Source organism: Festucalex cinctus, chromosome 16, assembly GCF_051991245.1.
Source record: "Festucalex cinctus isolate MCC-2025b chromosome 16, RoL_Fcin_1.0, whole genome shotgun sequence".
Taxonomy (NCBI): Eukaryota; Metazoa; Chordata; class Actinopteri; order Syngnathiformes; family Syngnathidae; genus Festucalex; species Festucalex cinctus.
Genome location: NC_135426.1, coordinates 15704395 through 15724906, shown reverse-complemented (window position 1 = coordinate 15724906; position 20512 = coordinate 15704395). Strand labels below are relative to the sequence as shown.

General features: G+C 39.1%; 1 protein-coding gene across 12 annotated transcripts in view; it reads left to right on the top strand.

Moving 5' to 3' along the window:
• The window catches only part of celf2 (cugbp, Elav-like family member 2), a 120461-nt gene extending 114901 nt beyond the window's left edge, over positions 1–5560 (top strand). For 8 of the 12 annotated variants that reach the window (XM_077501457.1, XM_077501450.1, XM_077501453.1 and 5 more), the window contains 4 exons: positions 2867–3058; positions 4014–4157; positions 4237–4413; positions 4830–5560. In XM_077501457.1, coding sequence (XP_077357583.1) covers positions 2867–3058; positions 4014–4157; positions 4237–4364 — 464 coding nt within the window. In that variant the 3' untranslated portion in view covers positions 4365–4413; positions 4830–5560. Of the gene's footprint in view, positions 1–2848; positions 3059–4013; positions 4158–4236; positions 4414–4829 lie in introns of all 12 variants that reach the window. The other 4 variants (XM_077501446.1, XM_077501449.1, XM_077501451.1 and 1 more) reach the window with 1 other exon arrangement.
• The last annotated feature ends 14952 nt before the right edge of the window (positions 5561–20512 follow it).

Sequence of the window (20512 nt, the reverse complement as noted above, 5' to 3'; positions counted from 1 at the left end):
TGCACTAGTAGATTTTAAGAGTGAATTTTTTGCCCTCCGCTCCCGCATGAAACTTGTGTGCACGAGTGGAACAATTAGGGCACTTTACGGTGCACGAGTAGGACCACTTGGGTGCTAGTAGGTTACTAGTACTAGAAGACAATCTTAGAAGTGATTTTTTTTTTTTGCTACTTCTGCCTTCATGCTCCATGAAAATGTCTGTGACTAGTAGAGTGACTAATTGGGCTGGGCTTAAAAAAATAGAATAATCAATATCGAATCGATTTTCCTTTTCGAGCCTGATATCGATTCATAAAACCATAAATTTATAAGAAATTAGAATTTTAAAGGCCAAGGTTGTTTTTTTTTATTATTGTTTTTCTTGTCATTCATGTGAATTTAGAAGTATTTTCTTACATTTATGAAAGACCTGACTTATTGTACTTTAAGACAATTCAGAATCTATTTAATTTATATTTACAATTATTTAATTATAATTATGAAAATATTTTCATCTCATCTTTGCTCATGTCAATGTTTGTGTAACACTTAATCAAACTGCACTCTTGCGAATCGAAATCGAATCGATTGAGGACATTCGAATCGATACCCAGCCCTAGTGACTAGGGCACAGATAACTAGAGTGCACTAGTAGTATGACAACGGTTTGACAAGTGATGTTTTTTCCACTACGCATGAAATTTCTGCTCCCTCGTTGAACAATTTGGGTGCACTAGTAAAATGATGAGAACAAACCAGTAGAACCACTGTTCTCGTGAGCACTAATAGGAAAACAAGGGCACCAAAATAGGCTGACTGACTCCAACTATCTTTTTTTCTCCCTAAACTGTCTGACACTTTTGCGCACTAGTAGAAGAGCTACATGTTTCTAGTGAGGGAAAACTGCACTAGTTGGCATCTGCATACTACTGGAAAAGGTCTAGATGGAAACTAGTAGAATTTTCAAGTACATACTGTGGCATAAAATTGTCAGTTTGTGCTATATATATATATATATATATATATATATATATATATATATATATATATATATATATATATGTGTGTGTGTGTATATATGTATATGTGTGTAGACTTGTACTAGTTCATGGACGATGCGGCGCACTAGTAGAATATGGAATAAAGGTGAAAATGGCTTTCCATCACCCATCTCATGCCTATGTTGTTGCCATCGTAGCCATCTTTGCCATGGCCTTGCCCACCAATGATTGGTCCATTTCTCCATTGCTACTTCCTGTTGGTGCCTGTCCAGTCGGTCGCAATGTTGTCACCTGACCGTCGTCTTGCCACTTTTTATGAAATCACATTGTTTTCTTCCAATTTCAAAAAAAAACTTCAGGCAGTTAAACCACATGCTGCTTCACCAGCTGACATGACATGTAGCATCCCCATAGCGTAGCGTAAATGAATCGAAAGGTCTGAAGATAGCGTACATGTTGTTGTTTTTCCGTGAAAGTGGGCTGATGTAAATGTGCACTGACACGCACCCCCCTGTGAGCTCCCCCCGGCCCCCTAGCAAGTGTTTTCTGGGGTCTTCATCGGCTCTTGTGACAGGCGAGCTTCCGCCACATTATTCTCCACTGACCTTTAGCGCATCCGCTCTGGTAATCCCCCCCCCCCACCACCCTCCTACACACACACTTCAACTGGGGGGGGGCTTTATCACCCCTTCCTGCCCCCCCACTCACCCTCATTTAAACACATCTAAGCCTTAATTGAATTGCAAAGGTCAGCAGTGCAATTATCTCAGAATAAATGAGTGACCTATAATCCCGAGTGCTGCAGTGATCATTTATTTGCTCGTGTCTGACGGTGAGACGACAGGACGCAGCCCCTACAGCGCCACCCCCCCGGACAAGTTGCGCTGGGTGGTGAAATGAAGCCGTGACATGCCGCTAATGAGCACCACTGCCGCGTTCGCTCAGGGACTCCACTGACGTCCACCAATGTCCCCCCCTGACGGGCACCACGTGCTGAGTGACCTCAACCGGCACCCCCCACCACCACCACACCACCACCACCATGTCACAGGCTGGCAAGTAACAGCTAGCGGTCGATGGAAACACTTACAGAAAAAGGAATTAAATGACTCAATTAGCTTTAAACGGCAGGCAACTTTTTTATATTATTTAATAGGGATGTAACGATATCCAAACATCACGATACGATATTATCACGATATGAAGGTCACGATACGATAATTATCACGATATTGTGGGGGCAATATTTGTGTGGCAATATTTAAAAAAAGATCACAATTTTGTAAAAAAAAAAAAAAGAGCTCATACTAAAAAAAGCACAATATTGTGCTTTTGTACATAACAGCAATGCATATAAACCACCTACAATCTTTAAGAAATATATTGAGACACTTATTTGTTAATGCAAGCACACATTGATCGCTTCACAAGCAAATTAGGTTCCCCTTCATATGACAATTAGCATAGATTTTAAACATGGAAGGCCAAAACATCCCTCATGAAAATTAAATTGCACTAATAAACTAGCCACTAGAGGGTGCTAGAACTGCACAAATGGAAATCAACCTGACTTTTTTTAAACAGAGAGTTCCTTTTAAATATTGTGAAGATGACGACGACGATATTGTGGCAATTTTAATATCACGATATTGCCCTTATTATTACATCCCTATTATTTAAACATGTGACCATTAGTGAATAGCAAAACAAATGTTGAACTTCCACATAAGTCCTGTAGGTGGCAGACTTTTTTTTTTGTCCTTGTGATCGTTATGTGTTGTATGTGAATGATTTGCAAAATCACAACAATTTGATGAGCGAAGGAGTAAGCACACTCTTCTCTCTTTATTGTTGGGTTTGATGTAAAGTTGCTCAAATGCTCTCAGGTATGGCGGCGCTCAACGGCGGCCTGGGCGGCGCCGGGCTGGCCAACGGGGCGGCGGCGGCGGCGGCAGGCACCATGGACGCGCTGACGCAGGCCTACTCAGGGATCCAGCAGTACGCCGCCGCCGCGCTGCCCACGCTCTACAGCCAGTCGCTGCTGCAGCAGCAGGGCGCCGCCGGCAGCCAGAAGGAAGGTATGATGCCCGCCAGCGTGTTTCGTGCTCGCGTTTTCCAGTACTGTCATTAGTGAAGTGAAATACATCTATTAATTTTTTTTTATGTATTTATCTTTTTTTAATACTATCAAAACGAGTTGGAATTTGAAATTGAATAATGACGCTGTTGAATTGTAGTGGAAGTGAATACAGATAAGAGCAGTCAATTACAATTCAGATAAATAAAATGGCTAATAATTATGGGATCATTTAGGAATATTATAAATACAGATGTTTTTGTTTGTTAAATGCTAATTTGAAAAAAGTTTCATCATGAGAAATTAATATTAGAGTGGATGTTAAAAATAAATAGAGCAATATGCTGAGTTATACTTAAAAGTAAAGCAATAAATTAAATAACATACATTTAAATCAACAAATAAAGGTTTGACAAAAATTCTATATTAACTCTTTGACTGCCAAAAACGTTTAATCACGATTAATAAAATCACGATGTATGCCGCCATAAACGTTAAATGACGTCAACTATGTTTTTTTTGTTTTGTTTTGTTTTGTTTTGTTTTGTTTTGTTTTGTTTTGTTTTGTTTTGTTTTGTTTTGTTTTGTTTTGTTTTGTTTTGTTTTGTTTTGTTTTGTTTTGTTTTGTTTTGGGGGGTTTTAATCAATTTCCCCAAATTCATGTTATCTCCCTAGTATTTTTTTCCTCAAGAAAGAAAAAGCCAGAAAATGGGCACATAACACCAAGGGGTTAAGTAATAAAATAATGCACATGGAGAAAAATTAAGTTGTAATGATAAGACAGTCAATTTCAAAAAACTAAAACGCAAAGTTGCGTTGAGCACTCAATCATAAGTAATAGCAATCAATATGATTCCGGCAGTAATCAATTGGCGTTTGCGTGAATCCTGGATTTTGTGCAAGTGAAAAATGTTTTTTGGAAGTTGACGAGCACCCGCTGTGCCCGCCCGCTTCAGGTCCCGAGGGCGCCAACCTGTTCATCTACCACCTGCCGCAGGAGTTCGGCGACCAGGACATCCTGCAGATGTTCATGCCTTTCGGGAACGTCGTCTCCGCCAAAGTCTTCATCGACAAACAGACCAACCTCAGCAAGTGCTTTGGTAAACTCCTCGCCACGTGAAGCGCGCCAGGCAGAAATGCCGACGCAAACGCCAATCGACGTGTTTTTTGTCTTTGCAGGCTTCGTGAGCTACGACAATCCGGTGTCGGCGCAGGCGGCCATCCAGGCCATGAACGGCTTCCAGATCGGCATGAAGCGTCTGAAGGTGCAACTCAAGCGCTCCAAGAACGACAGCAAACCTTACTGATGTTAGCCTGCCTGGCTAACCCTCACAACGCCCCCATAGCACTGCTAGGGTAAGATTATCGGCGAATTTGACGAATATCGACATCTGCCTTTTTTAAAGATCTGATGTTTTCATTATTTTTCACATACAATTAGCACCTTTAAAAACACAATTTGCAACTTGCTGTCGACTAAAAATGACATCACAAGGGCTCAGGTAACCAATCACAGCTCACCCGTTTTCTAGCTTTGGTCATGTGATATTCACAAGCTGAGCTGTGATTGGTTCCTTGAGCCCTTGTGATGTCATTTTTAGTGGACAGCAAGTTGCAAAATGTGTTTTGAAAGGTACGTGAAAAATAATGAAAGTATCAAATTAATTATAGACAAAATATTAACTTTTTATTGCTATAATGGGATAAATAAGTGAAATATCCATTTAAGTGTTGTTTTTTTGTAACTGTGTTCTTCTTGTGTTCTCTTTCAGAACATCATCTCAATGCCTAGCTAGCGTCTCTTGCTGGCTCGCCACCCCCCCTGAAAAATACACAAACACAAAAAAAGTCCTAATTCCAGCCAAAAAACAAAAGTGTCTCAAGGTCGGTGTCCAACCCCCCCGCTACACTGACGCCTACTTAACTTTTTCTTTGGATTTTCACTTTTTCATTTTTTTGTTGGGGGTTTTTGTTTCCTTGTTTGTTTGTTTGTTTGTTTTGACGCCTACTGAACTTTTTCTTTGGATTTCCTATTTTTTGTTGGGGTTTTTTGTTTGTTTGTTTGTTTGTTCGGTTTTGCATGTGACCTCATGTGGATGTTTTGGTGACGTGACGACCACAAATGGATGTGAAACCAACACAAAAGCTGCACTCATTCGTATGGAAAACATTCGATTTGTCTTTTCTTTCTTTTTTCTGACATGTTTGTGGGTTTTGTTTTGCCCCTCTTTTGCGTCGCCTCCTCTGCCGTTGTTTCTTCTTTTGCATGACTTTCGACAAAAAATCAAAAAACAAAAAACATCCAGGCGGGAAAAGGGGGCATCCTGTGTGGCCCGGCTTAAGACTACTTCCGCACAGTTTGGACTCCGAAGCTGTTTTTACATTTTTCAGGCCGTGTAAAGTTTTTTGATAAGGAGTTTCTCATTAAAGTCTATATATAGAACCACTTTTTCTAGAGTAGTTTCAAGGGGAACAACAACAAGGAAAAGAAAAACAAGTGACATTTGGGTACGGGTGGGGGGGAGGGAGAAATGCTACCTACTTGTGTGATCTTTTGCTGAACTGACTCCCAGACAGACAATCCGTGGTTTCAATGCACATGATGAGATGACCTATATTTTCTACTCTTTCAATGTATAGAAGGTACGAGGAAAAAAACAAAACAAAACAAACGTCGGTGCTTCTCGTAAGATTTAGTCCATCATCACAAGTCCAAGACGCTCTTGTCTCGTTTACTTTTTTCTTTTTTTTGCTTTATTTTTTAAAGAGAACTTTTAAAAAAAAACACACACACAAGTTTACTTGAACAATAGATGAAGCCTTTCTTAGAAATTTGTTGTTTTTTCTTGCTTAACTTGTCGTCGATTAATTAGCACTATCAAATGAGTCAAATCTATATAAATGGAAATAAATCTATAAATCTCTATATCTCTAATGTCAGCTTGTGGAGCATCAATGTCATGGTTTGATTTGTCTACGTGATGGCAACCAAATATTTAGACGTGTTTTGTGTTTTTGTCATGTAACCGAGATTAAAAAAAAAAAAAAAAAAAAGTGGTTTAGTGCCAAATTGGGAAGAAGCGACTTCCTGCCTAGTGCGTGTGCGTGCGTGCGTCCGTCTTCTTATTCTTCTCTTTGTGACATGATGATGATTTACATATTTTCTTCTCAGTGTTTTCATATTTAACAAGTTTTCGATTTGAAAAGAAATAATACAAAAGTGTTTGTTCACTTGTGGTCTTGTTGCCTGAGAAAAACGTCATGTTTGCTTTGATTTGGATTTTTGTTCTTTTTGTAAAAATGTATAAAAAAAAAAAAAGGAAAAGAAAGTGCCCATGTGTCATATATATATATATATAAATATAAATCTATATATATCTATATCTATAGACGTGCACATGCACACGCACGCACACATTGTGCAAGACCTCACTTTGTTGTTGTTGTTGTTGTTGTTATTATTATTATTATTATTGTGCCTGAGAGCCCCCCCGAGCGTGAACTCTTCCACTGGAACCACACACCCAATTTATTAACACGTACATAAACGCATTAGCACACACAAATATTAAAAAATGCACATACACGCAAACATACACACAAACTAGCAAGAAAAATGTACACGCACACACACACTGGCCAGCCTTAGCACACGCGTATGTGCGGACAAGTTTGGCGTAAGCCTGGGCCAGCCGGGCTCAGGCGTGTTGGTTTCCAAGCAAAGCACAGCACGGGCGGGCGGAGCCGCACGCGCTCCTCGTGGCGTTGACAAGCCAAAGTGTGTTGGTGACACTCGTTTACGCGGCTCAGCATCGTCAGTCGAGCCCTGACCCCCATCCCAAAACTCCTATTTTTGGGGGGGAGGCGACAAAAAAAAAAAAAACTCCCAAAAACAAAAACAAAGGCAGCATTCTTTTCTATACAGCAAACTCACCACTGGCCTTAAGCAGGGAGGATCGAGTCATCACTTTTTCTCTCAACAACTAGGAAAAAAAAAATGTTGACTTTCCTTCAAGTCACTCAACGTGACGTTGGCGTGTTTACATGCTCAAACGAACCCTTTTGTGCATACTCTAAACTTCTTTGTTGACGTATCAGTCACTACAGTGGTTGTTGAGTCCAAATTTGTTGTCTTCCATATGTAGGAATAAAAATGCATCTCAGTCACTACAGTGTTTCAAATGACTTTGATTTGGTAAACGCGTCCAAGTTGTGCATCAGACACCACAGTGGACAACTACTGAAAAGTAGGGATGTAACGATACCGGCAATGTCGTGATATTGCGATATTAAAACAGCACATCTGTTAAATAAAAAGTCAGGTTGATTTCCATTTGTGCAGTACTAGCACCCCCTGGTGGCTAGTTTGTTATGCCGTTTAATTTTCACAAGGCATGTTTTGGCCCTTGTACGTTTAAAATCCATGCTAATGGTCAAATGAAGGGGCATAATCACAATATGCTTGTGAACTGATAACCTCCATTTTAAGTGTTAATAGAGATTGTAGTTTGTTTGTTTTTTATATGCATTGCTGTAATGTACCAAAGCATAATAATGTGTTTGTTTTTAGTATGAGCTAATTTTTCGTACAATATTGTGACCTTTTTTTTTTTTTGTATCGCCAACCTCCCCACAATATGGTGATAATTATTGTATCGTGACCTTCATATCGTGATATTATACAGTGATGTTTGGATATCGTTACATCCCTACTTAAAAGCAGACTGCAATGTTTAATGCACAATTTTTGTCTTTATAGACTCAAGCAACTTTTTAATTGCTGCCCTCTGTCGTGACTGACAAACAAATCAAGACTTGTGGATTATGAAGGGCTTTTAATTTCCACTGTAGTGTCTGATGCACAACATTGCAATTAGAGCTGCACAATATATCGAAAAATATCTATCGCGATATTAACCCATGCAATATGCATATCGCAAAGCTGCGCAATAAGTTTCATATGGAATTTTATGTTTTTATCTGAATTTGACCAATCAGCCGCTAACTAAATGTGCCCCGCCATCCAATAGTTAACAATTAATTAACTAAAAAATATATTGAGTTTGCTTATTTTGGTGCATGAAAAAAAAGTCATTCTTTCATTAGATAAAAATGTTATTTCTTATGATACATGTTAAATATCGTGCAGCCCTAATTGCAATCACTGTTTTTAAAGTTAAAAGTCCAGAATAGTATGTATGTTTGTAGCCGAAATAGCATAAACTGACATGAATAACACACGACCATACAAATGTATTTACAATCATACATTTATATATACATATCGTATGTACAGTATATCGACTGTAATGAGTAATGCACAATATTTATGTGCAAAAGGGTTCCGATAACTTTGTTTAGGAGTATCTTTTGTAATCAGGTGTGTGATTGGCTGACAAACAGGAAGCAAAACGAGGCATTGACTTGACAAGCACAAGCGTGGTTCCTCTGTGCGTTTTTTTGTTTGTTTGTTTTTTTGTTTTTTGTTTTTTTACATTTCACCTGGGGGGCTCTCACGCTGCTTGTAACTTTGGATCTTGTCACTTCTCTGTTGGCCTTCCTTAATTAATAACACCATTAATTAAGTGCTATTTATGGAAACAAAATAGAAAAAAAAAATCCCGAGCTTGTGATTTATTTGCATTTTGACTTGTCAAGTGTTTTGGAGCATCTAGAAAATGTTTGTGTGTTTTTTGCCAAATGACGCTTGTTCTTGTGTTCTTTTTGTTGTTGTTGTTGTTGTTATCTCCAAAACTAAAAGTAAAAAAAGAAAAAAGAAAAAAAAAGAGTGTTTTTCTTGGTTGTGTTCTTGTGGAGCAAAGCCAAAGTTGTCGTGATTTTGTGTGTTTGTTTGCTGCCGCTGATGGGGAACAACAACAACAACATGATGCAGATGCAGGCTTTCCATTTCTACAACTGATTGTACTTAAGCATCATTTTGTACCAGTGCCACTACTTTTATACTGGACATTCAACGATACAAAAACGAAAAAGAACAAAAAAGAAAGCGCTGTCTGTGTGGCCCGATCCCGTCAAAGTTTGACTTTTTTTTTTCTTTTTTTTTCACACTGTATTTTCTTTCTCTCCTCTCTGAGGGTCGTAACCTTTCATGGTGTGATCGCCGGATAGGTCTCCAAACTATTTAGTCCACTTGATTGGGTTGTTCTTGCGTGTATTACTTTTGGGGGAAGAATTAAGAATGGGAGTATGTGTAATTGCTGGGGTTTGCTTTTTGGCTGCCGTTTTTTTCTGTCTGCCAAACGTGTGAACAAAAATTGTGTGTCAGCGTTTTTTTGTTTTTTTTTGTAAACGTTTGTTCTCGTGTGATGCGGTTTTTTTGCTTCTGTCTCCTATATTAAAAGCGTTTTTCCTACCACTGGTCCCACCTTCTTCCGCCGTCCTCCTCCTCTTCTTTGACAGAGCCAATGTTTGTTTTCCTGCGTCACATCCAAAAAGAAGAAATTTCCTTCCTATACCAAATTTTTTGCGGCAAGTCAGAAATTGGCAGAAATTTCTTTTGCTTATTTTCAATTTTAGACATGTTTTTGGTGGTGTTATATTAACTTATTGTCCTTTTATTTTCATATTTATGCTTTTTCTCCCCAATCATTTTGTTTTATTTTACTTTTATTTTGGTGTTTAAATTCTTTCTATTTATTTCATGGATGGATGGATGTTATAAATTCATGTTTATTTTATTTCATTTTGTTTTCTATTATTTTTATTTTATTTTTATTTTATTTTGGTGTTTAAATTATTTCTATTTATTTCATGGATGGATGGATGTTATAAATTCAGGTTTATTTTATTACATTTTGTTTTCTATTATTTTTCTTTTACTTTTATTTTGGTGTTTAAATTATTTCTATTTATTTCATGGATGGATGGATGTTATAAATTCATGTTTATTTTATTACATTTTATTTTCTATTATTTTTCTTTTATTTTACTTTTATTTTGGTGTTTAAATTATTTCTATTTATTTCATGGATGGATGGATGTTATAAATTCATGTATTTTTTTATTACATTTTATCTTCAATCATTTTGTTTTATTTTCTGTATCTCATATTTTGATTTGATTTTTGCAGTAACTTACATTTTTTTCATGTTAAACAGTAAAGTAACAATTTTTATTTTTTATGTTGTATTTTACTTTACTTATTGAGGTAATGGTTTTTATTTATTTTAAAAAAAAAAATTTTTAGTTCGTTTTAATAATATTAAATAATAATGCCTTAATAATAATGCCTTAATTTATTTTTTATTCATTTTTAATATGTATTTGGTTCCATTTTGTTTTAGTGTAGGTTTTTAAATTATTTTTAATTCTTTGTATGGAAGTTTAAAATGATTCATAGCAAAATATTTAAAAACCTATTTAAAAAAAACAAAATATTCAAATGTGTAAATAAAATTAACGACATAAAAAAATTATTGAAAATGTTTATACTGTGCAATAAAATAAGTATTAAAATAACTATGAAAACCTTGATAAAATATAATAAATCCCACATGTATTTTTTTTTTTTTTTTTTTTTTTTTTCCCCCTCAATAACTACTACAAAACATTCCAACTTTCTAGATGTGCAAAGACTCAAAGATTTTATCTTCATAACACTGTGCAGAACAAAGATCATTCAGATTTTTATTTTATTTTTTTAAAGAAACAAATGGCTTCCTGCACTTTCTGCTTTGTGTCAAGGTACGATCAATGGGGGGGGGGGACTAATTACAAAATTATAAAAATCCTCAACTGGGAGCCTTATCACCACAGAAAGCTTTCACGTTTTTCAATACAACTATATTATATAAACCGTGCATAATTGCTTAATTGGTTGATTGGTTTTAGGTGTTGAAGTCCATAATGTCAACGTGACCCTAGTAAAATTGTATTGTAAAAAGTTTGGCCCGTCACCATCGTGGCAACGTGTCCGGTGTGCGCGTTCACTTTCTGTGCATCCCCAGTAAAAGGTTGAAAATTCAAAACTTTCACCGTCGACTGCCACTCCCAAACAGGAAATTAAATCAAACTCATCTTTATTGATAGAGCGCTTCAAAAGCGCTTTACACAACATATAGCGTCAAATGTTAGCCTGGCGCTCACGAGTGCTCATTATTGCCGCCTTAAATCTCGCACGCGTCTTTCCCCTCCAATAAGCCGCCAAATCCGGAGCACCGCATGGTGGGCTTTGCGTCGGCCACGTCTCTTATTAAATATTGATTGAGAAGTTGAAGCCCGCTAATCTGGCCTGCCGCTTGCCGATCTGGCCCTATATTACATCGGCGTTATTAGCAACGCGTGGACCCTTATTCGAACCTGTTTGGATGTTATTATTATGCTGCTTATTGACTCAATTTCCAGACTATTAGGTCTGGTTTGTTTCACCACATGTGCCAATAAAACATTTATATAGATTTTTTTTTTTTTTTAAGTAGTGGAGGACTACAATATCTTTTTCCATCTGTCTCGTCTATGACTGCTTCAAATGTGGAAAGAGATCATTTGAAAAGTTCTTAAACTCAAATGGACAATTTGACCCTAAAATGTCCCTTTCATAGTAGACTTCCTGTGTGTTTTATTATATGAATTAGTGATGGATAAAAAGCGAAGCAAAGTGTTGAAATGGTTCAATGTTATGAAAAATTTTGCCACAAATCAGTATGGTGACTCATGTCACTGTTTGACCACTCTTTTCTGTACCACTGAAGCAATTGATTCGAGGCATTTGACACAATTCCGTGTGGTGACATCTGCTGGACAAAATTATATTGCATTTATATTCAACAAAAGGACAAAGTGCCATTAAGCCACTGTTGTGTCTGTTTGAAATTGAAAAAAAGTGAAATGTTGGTGCAACAGGAAACTGTGATGATGGTAGTTGAATAAAATGCTTGTGACACGGCGACGGGGATTTGGCGGCTAAAAACAAAATCATTTCTGCAGCATTTGGTTTCAGTCGGTTCCTCTTCTTACTGATGACCTCTCCAGCTTTGGAGAAAATGCTTTTGGTGATTTGATTTTTATTATAAATCAGTGTACAGTGTGTGAATGAATGCTATAGGCTCTGTGCAATTGCAAATTAATGTATGTTATTAGGGACTTGGAAGAGGATCTGGGGGTGCGGGTGGAGGATTGTAGCTTGATCAGTTCTTTGAGGTAGGTTGATGCAGATCCATGGATGCATTTATGAGTAACAGATTTTTGAAATTGATCCGGGATGAAACAGGCAGCCAGTGAAGTGATTTGAGAATGGGGGTGATGTGTTGGTATTTATTGGCTTTCATCAGCACCCTGGCAGCGGTATTTTGGATATCTTGCAGCTTCTGAATGGAACGTGACTCCAAACTTACAGAAGCGGACAAACCGTTGTTTGGACCGGGTGGCACAGCGCTCACAGTATTAGGCAAATACACTGCCTCAATGAGTATAGGCAAGAAGGTAATTAACTCATTCACTGCCATTGACGGAAAAAGACGTCAAATGATGCATTTTTTTGCTGGGCTGGCAGTGAATGTGTTAAAGAACCAGTGTATGCAATAGAAGCCATACAAGGAGTTTGCTGAGTAGACATGCAAGCGTGAAACTCAACCTTGTTACTAGAGCAGATAAAGAACAAGGTTGAGCCGCTGATACCCAGCAAACTTCCTGAAAGACCGTGGCAGAAAGTAGCAGCAGATTTATTCATGCTTGACAATTCTAATTATCTTCTAATAGTAGACTTCTACTCACATTACGTGAAGATTGCTAAATTAACACCTCCTAGATCTGAGGATGTGATTGTGCACTTGAAGTCTATATTTTTTTTAGACACGGCGATAATGGCCCCCAATTTGCAAGTTAAGAATTTGCTGAATTCTCAAAAAAAAAAGTATGGGTTTGAACACATTACTTGCAGCCCAAGATTTGCTCAGAGCAATGGCGAGGCAGAGCGTCACGTTCAGACAGTAAAATGGATGCTGAAAAAAAGCTAGTGACCCATATCTTTGCACTCTTGTCATATAGAGCATATAACTGGGCTACAGCATTGGCTAATGGCTAGAGCCCCGCCCAGTTGCTTATGGGTCGGAGACTTCGAACACCGGTGCCCCAATGCCGTTCTTTGCTGCGTCCAGAATTACCTGATGGTTGATATTGTGCTACAGAGAGAGGGGAAGAAAAATCTTAAAGGTACTGTTAGGAGAAACAGGCAACACCTTTTCCCCATGATAGAGGGAGTTGGTGACAGTCAAGTTCCATCTTTCCCATCTACTCAAGAGAGTTTCTCTTCAACATCACCTGTAAGTTCAGAAAGTGAGAAACAGTCTGGGACTACCGCTACTCCAGTACCCACCAGAACGAGGTATGGGAGGGTGGTGATGAAATCACGGAGGCTGGACTTGTAGTCTCACACAATAGGTGGAGAGAGAGAGAGAGGAAAAAAACAAATGGAAAGAATTTCCAGTGTTGAAGTTCTCTTGGTGTGCTCCAAGAAAAATGTTATTTTTTCCAAGGGGTGGAAGTGTTATGGTAATGTATACAAGGGTGTTTAAAAAAAGAAAAGAAAAATCGATCAGTATTGTAGCAGTGTATTATTTTATTTATTTATTTATTTTTTTATTTATTTTTTTATTTATTCATTTATTTAAAGGGGAGATGTTGTTGAACTGTATGGTTTGCTGGTATGCTTTTATTTTGAAGGCCAAAATGTTAAAGGAAACGGATGTGCCGATTTGGGGACTAAAGCAACTTGGTAGAAACCGACCAGCTTCTTGCCGTCTGTTGAACCCACGCATATGAACAAAATACGACAATGTCCACCAAATTTCATGTTGCTTAGTCCAACTGGCTTCAGAGGCTGATTTTTTTTCTCCAAAACATCCCCAGGTATTGCGTGTCTACGTGAGCGCTTGTGAGGCATTCACGGTCCACTTGAAAAAAAAAAAATGTGTTCCTGGACTGACAAGAAGGTTGAAAACAAGAACAATTCAGCTGATGTTCCAACATTCCAATTAGCTCTGAAAATGAAGTCCATTTTCTTCCATGCTGACCATTTTATAACGAACCACCCCTTGCCCCCCCCCCCCCCCCCCCCCCACACACACACACACACACACACACACAAAACAAATGTGTCCACAAGGCCTCTTCTTCCCCCCCTAACATGATGATAATGATGAAGGCTGAAGATCTGAAGCGCTACAAGACCTCACACTTGGCAGCCAATTTTTATTTTTAGAAAAGCGGATCAATGGAAGACATGAAAGCGTCATCAGAGTCATGCTGGATGACAAGGATGAAGAAATCCAGGTCACGATGCAGAAATACCGAAAGAAAACTGATGGACAGAAAGGTGTCAGTTCAGGAGTTGCACAGGAAAAACAGGCACAAGTTAAAACGTCAGGTGAGTTTTCATTCGATGGAAGTACTTTTTTTCTTTTGTTTTTTTAATTAAGAAAAACCTAAAAAATCAACATGTTTTCAAAGTAGCGTGACAAAGTGTTCAAATTGTCCTTTTTGTGGTTTTTCAAGGGCCCTACTTCACCTTTTGCTGAGAATAAAATCTCATAAGTGTCATTGACATTCAACAGATAATTAAAATGAATGTTTATTCAAATAAGAGCTTTTTTTCCTTCCCCTTTTATTGAAAGTGACAACAAAAGCTCCATGTGCTCTGAGAGCAAACATTGATGTACAGTACTTTTTTACAGTACTAATTTGCTGGCAACCAGTCCGGGGTGTCCCCCGCCGACTGCTCAAAGCCAGCTGAGATAGGCTCCGGCACCCCCCGCGACCCTTGTGAGGAATAAGCGGTCAAGAAAATGGATGGATGGATACTTCAACGGTCCGTTGCTGCCCTCTTGTGGCCATTTGAGGTACTTCAGAATATATTCGGCGTTCTGTCAGGTGCGCATTACGTTTGCGCATGAGTGAAAATCAAGTTTAAAAGATTAGTGTGCCGAAAGTATTTGTATTAACTGCACTCCTTAAAACTACTTTGTGCCATTTTTTAACTGTCCTAATGGAGTTTAGAAGTAAAACTGTTTTTTTTTTAATGATTCAAGTTACTGACACATTAAAAACAATTACAGTAACAAACATAATATCAATAATTGTAAAAGGCGTGTGTGCGCACGCGCGTGTCTGTACTGTTCGATAACCAGTTGATTTTTTTGTAAACCGCTATTTTGAGTTATTTAAGAACATGTACGATAAAACCACATAATGAATGAGTGAGGTGGAGCGAGGTGACTGTGGCAAGATGGCCACCAGTGTGGACGTTCGATTCCATTGGCCAGCACCGCTGACAAGACATCTAGTCTTTTATGATATCTATGTTCTATGAGCGCCGAGGTGAAACCGGAAGTAGCTCGCGGAGGGGTCGCACGCATCGATGGTGGCGGATCGCTACCTGGCTACCTGACGTCCTCCTCCGCGGCAGAGTTTGAGAAGTGGCCCGGACTTCCTGGTACATGGCCAGGCAAGGAGGGATATGCGACGGCGTCGATTTGAACGAAAGATGAGGTTCGGTACTGGCTGATGGACGTGGAGGACGGCGGGTGAGAGCATTTCCAAGTTGTCGTCCCGGCTTGGGGCATCTGTCGGGGTTGGGGGGGGGGGGGCGAACACGGCAATACCGCCGGCGGTATTGACTGACGACCGAGAGAAGTCAACTCAAACATGGCTTTATTGGACTTTTATTTTAGGTCTTTTTTTCTAATTCCTATTATAAAGGCCTCTCAGTCAGCTTTATAATTGTAAACTTTATGCTTATTTGTATTCACCGAGGCCTACCTAGCCAAGCCAACCAGTGTAGACGTAGCCGACTAGCACGTGTCGCTTTCCGGCGTCTCACTTCAAAATAAAATAAAATACGTATGTACTGTACAAATTAAATCACTTGAGAAGCGTGTCAAATATGTGTCGCGAATTTCTTATTATATGCTTACCGAATACCAATTGGAGTTTTATGTTTATGTAAAATTTGTCACAAAGGATAGCGAAAAGCTGCACTGTAATTTGAAACGCAAGCCACCAGTGCAGTTCAGGATGAGCACTATAATGCTGCATTCGAGGATGGTCGGAAGCCTTTTTTTTTTTTTTTTTTTAATTCCAAACTTTCAAATACAAACAAAATAGGTACAACCCAATTTTGATCATTTCCAACCTACACATGAAGAGTATAAACAAACAGTAGAACATATGGGGCATTTCCATTTAAAATAAAAGACAAAAGGGCAATGAAAAAACAAAAATCAAACGTACAGTTTTTCAATAAACGATGCTAGTCTTGCTGCATTCTTGGTATTGATACGTATCACAGAATTATTCTAAGATTTCAGTTCCTTTTTACAATGAGCAATAATTGGTTTTGTTCTAAAGAAACGACATTAGTGTATGTACTGCTTACCTAGTAAAATAATAGTTTATGCAAAAGTCACAATTATTATTAAAGAAAAAAACATATTTAACATCTGTGATGGTACGATTACCTATCTGTATCGCTTTAGAACAAATCCAATCTTGAAAGTCAATCCAAAAATTTTGAACCTACATAAAAAGAAAAGATGATTCAAATCTTCATTTACACTTCAAATCAGGTGCGCCTTATTGTCCAGCAATTAGGGTGTGTGTGTGTGTGTGTAATATACACACACATATATGTATATATATATATATATTTATTTATTTATTTTTGTATTTTTTTTATTTATTTATTTTTTTTGCTGGCTCGAAGGAGCGGCGGGTCGGATTGAAAGAGCAGCGCTGCGCCGTTGCTGAATGAATTTTGGGACTACCAGTGTTTTAATGTACTCCTGAGAAGTGCACTGGTCTCTGTAACTTTGTAACAACATGGTGTCTTGACATTGCACTAGCTTACCCGTGTCGTCTCTGTCAGGTGCACACACTTCAAGACGAATAAACACAAAAACGTTCATTTGGCCACATCAGCTTCTAAAGCTCTTCTTTTCTTTAATTAGTTTACATTACAGAAGCAATGATGAGCGAATGTACTCTCCGCAAACTCCTTGCTATGCATACTGATTGGCTGTCGTCAGCAAGCAGCAATGGGGGGAGGACCACTGCTGTAAAGTATAAACAGAAAAAAAATGAGTACTGTCAAAGTTAAACCTTTAACTTGACAGCAAGTCAAGTTATCCTCCTCAGGTGTATTTTGATAAGGGTGACAGGAAGTGATGTCATTTGCTAGACAGTGGTGTCTTTCCATCCCTCCTGTCCTGCTTCAGGATAATGCGGCTTAGTTAGCTGCAGCTGGAGGCTTTGCGCTTGGAAAATGTGTATGTGTGCGTGCGTAGGAGCGTGACCCAGTAAACAAGCACAAGCCGGGACAAACAACATTGTCATCTGTCTGCAGGGCTTGAGACTGCGACGAATTCACCCGCAAATGCGGGCAGCTGTACGGCCTGTGCTGGTAAAAAAATTAAACCAGTCGCACGGCGCGAGTGCGTGTTTTAATGAGCGGTGCAACTACTCATACCTGAGCCGTGATCTGTATGCATCAAGCGCCACCATTTTGGTTGTACCTAGTAGGGCTCGACCGATATGCATTTTTTGAGGCATATTAATCGCACTATTTATTTATTTTTTGACCGCACTTGAGCCTTGATCGTAACCGCGGATGGTTACATTGAAGCCTGCGCAGGTCAGTGATGAGGTCAATGCACAGCATTTCCTACGCCTGTTGCTCCAAAATGAGCAGCGTGTTTCCAGTTGGTGTGCTCGGTGGTAAATTTCGCTTTAAAAAAACACCCAGACGGGACTTTAGATAAAACAAAAGTAATTTGGGTTTAATTAATTGATAATTGCTGAATTGCACCCAATTGATATGATGCTGTTACGTTTTGAGTAGGGGTGTGAATTGCCTCGTACCTGACGATTCGATCCGTATCACGATTCATAGGTCACGATTCGATTCGATACCGATTAATTCCGATATGAATTTACAAGTCGATTGTTGCGATTTTTTTTTTAGATTTTTTTTTTTTTACTCAATTTAGAAAATACCTTTCAGTAAAATTGTACATGTACCCTGTAAGATTTGTATGAAATTGTATTATTTATTGATCTGAAACTTCAGTTGTATAACTGTGAGCCACTGTATTTGACAAACAGGAATTGAAATAAAATATTCAGCCTTAATGTTCCATTAATATAACATTCTTCCATGCTTAAAGTGTGAAAGTTAGACGTTTAGTTGAGTATATTTCCATCAAAAATGTATGTTAAAAAATCGATTCGGCTGCCTATTGAATCGATTCGAGAATTGCGTGCTGTAGTATCGCAATATATTGCAGAATCGATTTTTTTTAACACCCCTAGTTTTGAGCAATACACGCATGCATGCAATTGCGTACATGCATTTAATCAGTGTTTGCAAATGACATTTAGATAATAGACCCCTTCAAAGTTTGTAAACAATGTGACGCAATTTAAAGGGCGGGGCTTAGCTGGAGGCAAAAACGCCTCAGTGGCGTGGTGGTTCCAACACCGGTCAGCATATTTTCACAGAAAGTTCACGTCGGAAAGGACGCAGAAAACGGCCTTTTGAGTTAATATGTGAGTAAACTGACTCCCCACGACCGTGAATGTTACTTTAAAAAGTTAACTCTGACTGATGGGCCAATATTTACTGCGCACTCACACACTGGATAGATGATTTAACGGGACTACCCACCGTGCAATGGCCGGACATTTAAATCTACCTTATAGAAAAACTAAGCGTTTATACTAAAGATAAACTGAAGGCCTATAAACATTACATGTCTACAACTAACTACGTCATGAATGGACATGTTCAAAATTTTGAATATAACAACTTGAGCGAGGACTTTTGTGTCGTGCGGTCGCAAATGCCACTTAAATTTTCTTTTATTGAGCTGGTCAGTGGCTTGGCAACTCTAAATTGGTGTGTCATACAAGTTTTATGGCGTCTATGGCTTTCAAAAAGTGTGTGGGGGGGTAAAAACAAAATCTTGTTTCACTGTGCAGGTCATGAGTGCCTCGGGGAAGGAGAAAGTGGAGATCGAGCGTACCTGTCCCAAGATTCGCCCGGCCCGGCCTGGCCCGCCTCGGGGCTTCCACCATGAGTGAGTTCAAGGCTTCATTTACTTGATTTAATAATCTGCTTGCAAACATCACGTGACCAAACTCAGAAAATAGGTGAGTCGCACGCCTTTTTTTTTTTAAAACAAGCCATAACTTTAAGTTGTATGTTCCAGGCAAATATGCATTCCGTGTATGTTACATTACTCATCTGAGGACTGCTTTCAAAATGACACATTTATATATTTGATTGTGGCTGGCTGATTAATTGGTCCGACATTACAATTTTTTTTTTTTTAAACTTTACAAAGTCGTCTTGCGTGCCTGATCCGGCCCGCGGGCCGTATGTTTGACACCCATGGGTTATACTTTTTCCCCCTTTTCCTACATGGCTAATCCGATTGACTTCAAACTTGGGCAGTACCATCTCAAAACCTAATACAATATCTTGGTAAAATAAATCTAACATTTTTGACATACTATATGTCCCACCTTTTATATTATGCTTTTAACACCATTCCCCGACCTTGCATCTTCCCCGACACACTGTGTGTGTACGTGATGGGATGCCAGCTGTGTGTCGGAATGTGGTTCATCCACCCTTCTTCCGTTTGACCGTTTTCTGTCTTGTCTTGATGAAAGACGTCTGAAGTGATGACTCGTGTGTTTTGCGTGCACGTGTTTTATCTGAGGTGGGGGTGTTTCATGACAGGAAGGAAGCTTTGCTGGAATATGATTACATCTGGGGGTAAACAGGGTAGCGAGAGGAAATGAAGCCGTGGGGGCGTGATGGCTTTAATGACCATGTTATGCACACGCGCACCCACGCACACGCACGCACGCACACACACACACACACACACAGAGTGATAATGACATAACTTGAGCACTCCTGCATGTACACAGTACACACTCAACTCCCCAAGCTCGCTCATGCTTATCCCCAAGTTTAGCATGGAAATCAAAACATGAATTCACAGGAGAAAATCCCCCAGAAGTATTTGCTTTTCTTTTGCCCATAAGTTTGCCGACTTTGCAAGATGCATCGGGCAGGGCACCAAATGTGGGGGAACCGCTGCTCCCTCCACATTGCAACAAAACAGCCAAGTCTCTTTCTAGTGGATACGCGGGAGTCATTTCGAACATCGCCTGGAGAGCTGCTGAGTTTTTTTGCACAAAATGTCCGCCACAGCCTAGCAACCGGGAGCGGGAGGCATGGCAACACGGCTAATTACACCTTCCGTCTGATGGTGCCAGGACACTCCGTCACCCACGCCACGCCGCGCCATGCGTGTGATTGACAGCTGCATTGAAGACACGTGCCGAAGAGGATGCAGGGAAATGGAGTTTGTAAAGGAACGGTGTTAAGAACGGCGCAAAAAAAAACACACACACAAATACTGAGGGCAAA